The 5,693-nt window shown below is 37.0% G+C and overlaps 1 protein-coding gene across 1 annotated transcript; it reads right to left on the reverse strand.

Moving 5' to 3' along the window:
- Positions 1-854: 854 nt before the first annotated feature.
- On the reverse strand, positions 855-3,736 carry LOC117630395 (putative receptor-like protein kinase At4g00960). The gene is given in 8 exon segments (XM_034363126.1): positions 855-1,199; positions 1,301-1,451; positions 1,556-1,793; positions 1,920-2,130; positions 2,231-2,361; positions 2,474-2,617; positions 2,925-3,523; positions 3,525-3,736. Coding segments are annotated over 8 exon segments (2,031 nt in total).
- Positions 3,737-5,693: the final 1,957 nt, after the last annotated feature.

Below are 5,693 nucleotides of genomic sequence, written 5' to 3' on the forward strand. Positions count from 1 at the left end.
TAACAGGAAATTATAGTCAACTCAAAAACCAATAGTGCATAAATAGAAAAAACACGAATATACTCAGATTCAACTGAAAAAGCATACCTCAATTAATATGAAAACCAAATTGAATATCACAAATTTTTCACCACACCTCAAACCAAAACACAAGAGCAAATCTACAATCAAAACGAATCTGAAATCAATTCAAATTATAAACAAAAATAAATTAAAATCACAATTTAAAAGTCAAACGAATATCTAACTACAAATTAGAACGAAATAAGAAAATCAAATAGCTTACCTCCAAATCAACAATAACAAAAATAAATAGATATATTTATAGTTTCATCTCTAGAAATGGGTATTTCACTAATTTTGTAAAAAATCAATTCATTCCTCAATAATTGAGGTTACAATAATGAATATGGTGACAAGTAATTTTTTTGACGTGGTTCAGAAAATATATTTAACTCGAAGTGACATCAATATTATTTTTAAAATTTGAAAATATTTTAAACTGACTATTAAACAGAAAAACGTAAGTTCTTCGTGTGTCGAAATTCCTAACAAAGGGTACATGCATGCATCCTGCCTTTGTGAAAAGGTATCTATTGACCATGTTTCTTGTAGTCAGAATTGACTGCTTTTTTTTCCTTCTGCCTCCGCCCCAGTGCCGGAGCTTGCTGGCACCAATCTGGAGCTTGAAATGCAGCAAGAACAAATCATCACCCAACTCAATGACTTCCATGGTACGGTGGAGCTGATGGCAGAACAACAACATGACTTCCAACAATTAATGAATGAACCACAACATATTGAATTAGATAACAAAGAATTAAAATGAATCAAAAGGGATCGATCTTCAACCACTAGCGAGGATGTGGTTCAGTAAAAGTCTCATATTCCATTACTATGACAGAGTTACTCTTGGATCGATCTGACCTTGTTGCCCCTGAATTATATTCAGATTGTAATGACATGTCGAATCCAATGCTTCTATGCAAATAAAATGCAGGTTGGGAGGGCACTGGGAGAGTGAAGGAGTAGCTATTCATCATGAGAATAACAGAAGCCATGGGTGGCCTATCAGCTACATTTTCTTGCACACATAATAATCCAATGTGGATGCATCTCATTATTTCATTTCTTGAACCAGTCTTCAATGTGGGATCTATTAGATTTGAAGCTGTCCCTTCCCTCCAACTTCTCCAGGCCTGCAATGATTTGTGAATTTGATCAGAGATAAGTTTTCTTTCTTTGATTCGTTGCACTAAATTGTATTGAGATACCAAAACTACATTATATTTTCACTTACGAAGCTTAGAAGATCCTCCGCATTTTCTCCATGCTGGAAGCCACTATTTTTTTGTCCACTGACTATCTCTAGAACTAACACACCAAAACTATAGACATCGGACTTAACAGAAAAGTGCCCATGCATTGCATACTCTGGAGCCATATACCCACTGCATATCAACAAAAATAATGTCTGCGTTCACCAACACATATGGAAAGGAAATTGTTGACATAACAGACATAAGCCCACAGGCAGTTAAGTGCATATTCTTACAAGGTCCCAACAATCCGACTAGTATTGCCTTGCGTTTGATCAGGCACGAACAACCTTGCCATGCCAAAATCTGAAATTTTGGGGTTCATTTCTGCATCTATCAAGATGTTACTAGCTTTGAGATCACGATGAATAATTTTAAGGCGAGAGTCTTCGTGGAGGTAAAGGAGGCCTCGAGCGGTGCCTACTATGATTTTGTAGCGCCTCACCCAATCTAGTTGTGCACGCTTTGTTGGGTCTGCAAATATATTAATGCAAAATCAAGACTTCAGTTACAATGTTTGCTTGCATACACGTCACACAATTGGAATTTTATAATAAACAAACGAAGTTAAACGAAAACAATGCATAATTCCAGACATACCAAATATGATGTGATCGAGACTTGCATTAGGGACAAATTCATAGACAAGAAGCCTTTCACTTCCTTCTAAGCAGAAACCTAAAAGTCTAACTAAATTCCGGTGTTGAAGTTTAGCCACTAACAAGACCTCATTTTTGAATTCTAAATCTCCTTGCCCAGAATTTGTAGAGAGCCTTTTTACAGCTATATCTTTTCCATTGAGAAGCCTACCCTGAAAAAATATATAGGTACGGAATGAAAAAACAGAAATGAGATAAGTGGTATTTAAGAAACATCAAAGTTATATGTTCTTGTTATTAACTTATCATTACCCTGTAAACAGATCCAAATCCGCCCTGTCCAAGTTTATTTGCTTCAGAAAAGTCATCTGTGGAAACTCTAATGGTGGCCAAGTCAAACTGCAAAGATTCTGCAGATCCAATTTCATCTGTATCATCGCTGCCTGAGGAACAATTGAAATTCTAAAAATGCCTATAAAAGTGGTAGTACTTGGCTTCCTCCCTATCAAATGGAATAATATGATTAATTAATGTTCACTAGAGTTGCGTCCTTACCTTGAATTAACTTCCGAGTTTCAAGTTTTTTCTTTGTCCTCCTTACTCTTAAACAAATGCAGAAGAATATAACTATTAGTACCACAGAAACAACAATTGGCACAACAATAATGATGACAATCTGAGATCTGTTACTCTTCGATCCTGCAAAAATCAGAAATCTCATTTGCATTAATTTGAATACATACATACATCTGTATATGAACCTAACAAAACATGCGTTAGAAATCTATTCGACCCAAAATTGTTGTAGTGTCAATGGTAGCAATGGTCCATGAACTTGTACACGAGACAACTACATCAACTAAAAATTGAATTGAGGGACTAAAATATAACTCGTCTACAAATTCCTGGACAATTGCTCTAGTTAAGCCAACTTTATTTCTTCAAAGCATAATATATTGGGATATAAATATAAATATAAATATATATATGTATGTACCTCCTGTACTGGTTGACGGCGGAGCAGGACTAGACAGTGGCGGTGGAGGAGGACTAGACAGTGGCGGCAGAGAAGACGGCAATGGTGGGACAGTTTCAGGGTCAACGTAGCGATAGATCTCATACCTAACATCACAGCTGGGTTTACTAATTCTAGCACCTACCTTCCCCTGACAACATTCTATATCTGCCAAAGAACTACCCAAGCAATCCCTGCAGTCCTGCTCGGTCAAATCCGGCGTACACTGCGCAAGACCATAGATTGTTTGGAAGTTGGGAGCGGTTGCGGTCCCTGCCGCAAATTTTCGAAGTGAACCGTTCCCTGCAGCTTGACCCCTTAGGTCATCCAGTAGCGTCCTCTGCTCTTGAAAAAACCCGTCGACGTCGTAGGACACGTTCTGTACGTTATACCACCGGAAAGGAGGGAAAGTTTCCATGGCTCCGTAGATGGAGCGGCTGGCGTAGCGAAGCGTGCAGTGGTCAAATACAACGAAAGCTTGCTTTTGATTGGGACAGGACTGTGTGAGGATTTGTGTGGCGTTACTGAGGCAGTAACGGCAAGGGTTCCCCGTGACATCCCCTCGACATAGCCCGATTGCGTAAACCTTAGGATGAGTTGTAGAAGCCGTAGCCATTACCGTTGTTGGAGGGGGAAGAAAGAGAAGAGAGAAGGGTGTTGAGGTTTGTCTGGTAGGTACTTTTGGTGGTGTAGTTGCCTTTATCGTTGTAACAATATGGGGATTGAGATTCAGTGCTGATCATGAGGAACAAAACGGGAGAAAGGAAGAACAGAAATCTGAAGGAGAACATTAATGGCGCCATTCTGTTTGTATATTATTGTTGGTCAAATCAAAACTGTGTTTATATACTTTTTATTCTCTTGTCGTGTTGATAAGAAAGAAAAAAAAAAAAAAAAAAGGGGAAAAAAGAGAGTATAATACATAAAAAAGAAAATGTAATTTATTTCTTAAATGCATTAACCATATAATAGATAATTTGAGCCTCCGTTAATTTAATGAGTATTTATTTTATCACTTATTAAATACTCTCAGCTTTTTAAGAGTTAACATGCAATTATTTCTCAACTGATATATGTTTCGCATATAATAATACTCAAACCAAATCCTGCCAATTCCAATTCATCAAAATACTTCTTTTGAGGATTGATTGGAGACTGGACTGGTACTGATTTTGAATTTTTGAAGATTGATTGAATATTAAACCATTTTTAATGATGGCGTTTAGGAGTAAAGGACACTGATTATAGTGCCACTATGCATCAACTATTTCCTTGTCACTTGTCCAAAAAAAACTGATCAACTTCAGCACACACCATTTTTTTTTATTTTTTTATTTAGCTCTTTACTTCTTCTTCTTTTTTTCTCAGGATTTAGTTCTTTACTTTGGTTTTTTGATAAGAAAGTTTTTAATTTTAATGTATTATATGAGAGAGAGAGAGAGTGAGAGAGAGAGCGTGTGCAAGAAGCTTAAGTTGGACTTTTCTCTCTTTTTTGCCCCTGACAAGGGAGGGAGAGAGAGAGCGGTGGGTGTGACCCTGTGAGGTAGGATGGAGCAGCGGGCATATGCATCAGTGCCTATTTTGACCAAGATTTTGAATTTCAACTGACAAAAGAGAGTGGTGCCTACGTTCACAACTATTCACACGGTATAAGTCCGTGCCTTTATAGCAGTTTTCTACTAGTGGGATCAACTTTCTTCTCTCTATTGCTTTTTCTTTCTAAAACCAAATTAAACGTTGGCCACATCCATTTTTATTTGTCTTAACCACCGCGTAATCTGGGTCAAAGAAAAGGAAAATTCCACAAAAGAAAAGGTGTCGTGGTTTTGATCGAACTTCTAAATCTAAAGCATGCATAGGAAGTTCATGAGATCAGGAAAAGATCAATTTTAGGACGTCAAACATCCAATAACAAAAGCCATTGAGGGAGACTGAGGGAGTAGCTATTCAGCATCACAATAACAAAAGCCATGGTTGGCTTATCAGCAGCCACATTTTCTTGCACACATAATAATCCAATGTGGATGCATCTCATTATTTCACTTCTTGAACCAGTCCTCAAGGTGGGATCTATTAGATTTGAAGTTGTCCCTTCCCTTCAATTTTTCCATGCCTACAATAATTTATGAATTAGAATAAATTAATTGAGATAAAAATTTGTTTCTTTCATTGCATTCAATTTCACCAATCACTACTACAAAAATCGAAATAGATGACAAGAATCCACCGTCGTCTAGAAGGTTTTCAAACCGTCGTGAAATCGACTGCCATTTTTTGATATATAAAACGACGGCTAGTACCCAACGTCGTTAAAACATTCAACGTCAAAAAATATTACAAACCGACGTCCAATTACTATATATATAGTGTAAAATGTAACATTTGACAAAATTAGACGACGGTTTTATTAAAACCGAGACGTCTAATGAGTGTTACATGTCAAGATCAAAACAAGCACCAACGTACAGATAATTTTCCACGTCCCCAATTGAAGGAATATAGACTTGTATAACCTAAAAACCGTCATGGTTAACTTATACTACGTTAAATAAATAAACAAACTGACGTCTAACTTGTAAAAGACGACGCATACACAAAAGAACGGACGTTTAAAGCATATTACATGTCAATAATCACACAGGCACCAACGTAAAATTAATTAACTACGACACACATGTGGAAAAACCGTCCACTATAAAAAAAACGCGTCATTACCGACCAACATTTTTCAAGGGCCCCGAAATTCCCTCTGTAAAAGTG

The sequence above is a fragment of the Prunus dulcis genome, chromosome 6 (genome assembly GCF_902201215.1).
Source record: "Prunus dulcis chromosome 6, ALMONDv2, whole genome shotgun sequence".
NCBI classification, from domain to species: domain Eukaryota; kingdom Viridiplantae; phylum Streptophyta; class Magnoliopsida; order Rosales; family Rosaceae; genus Prunus; species Prunus dulcis.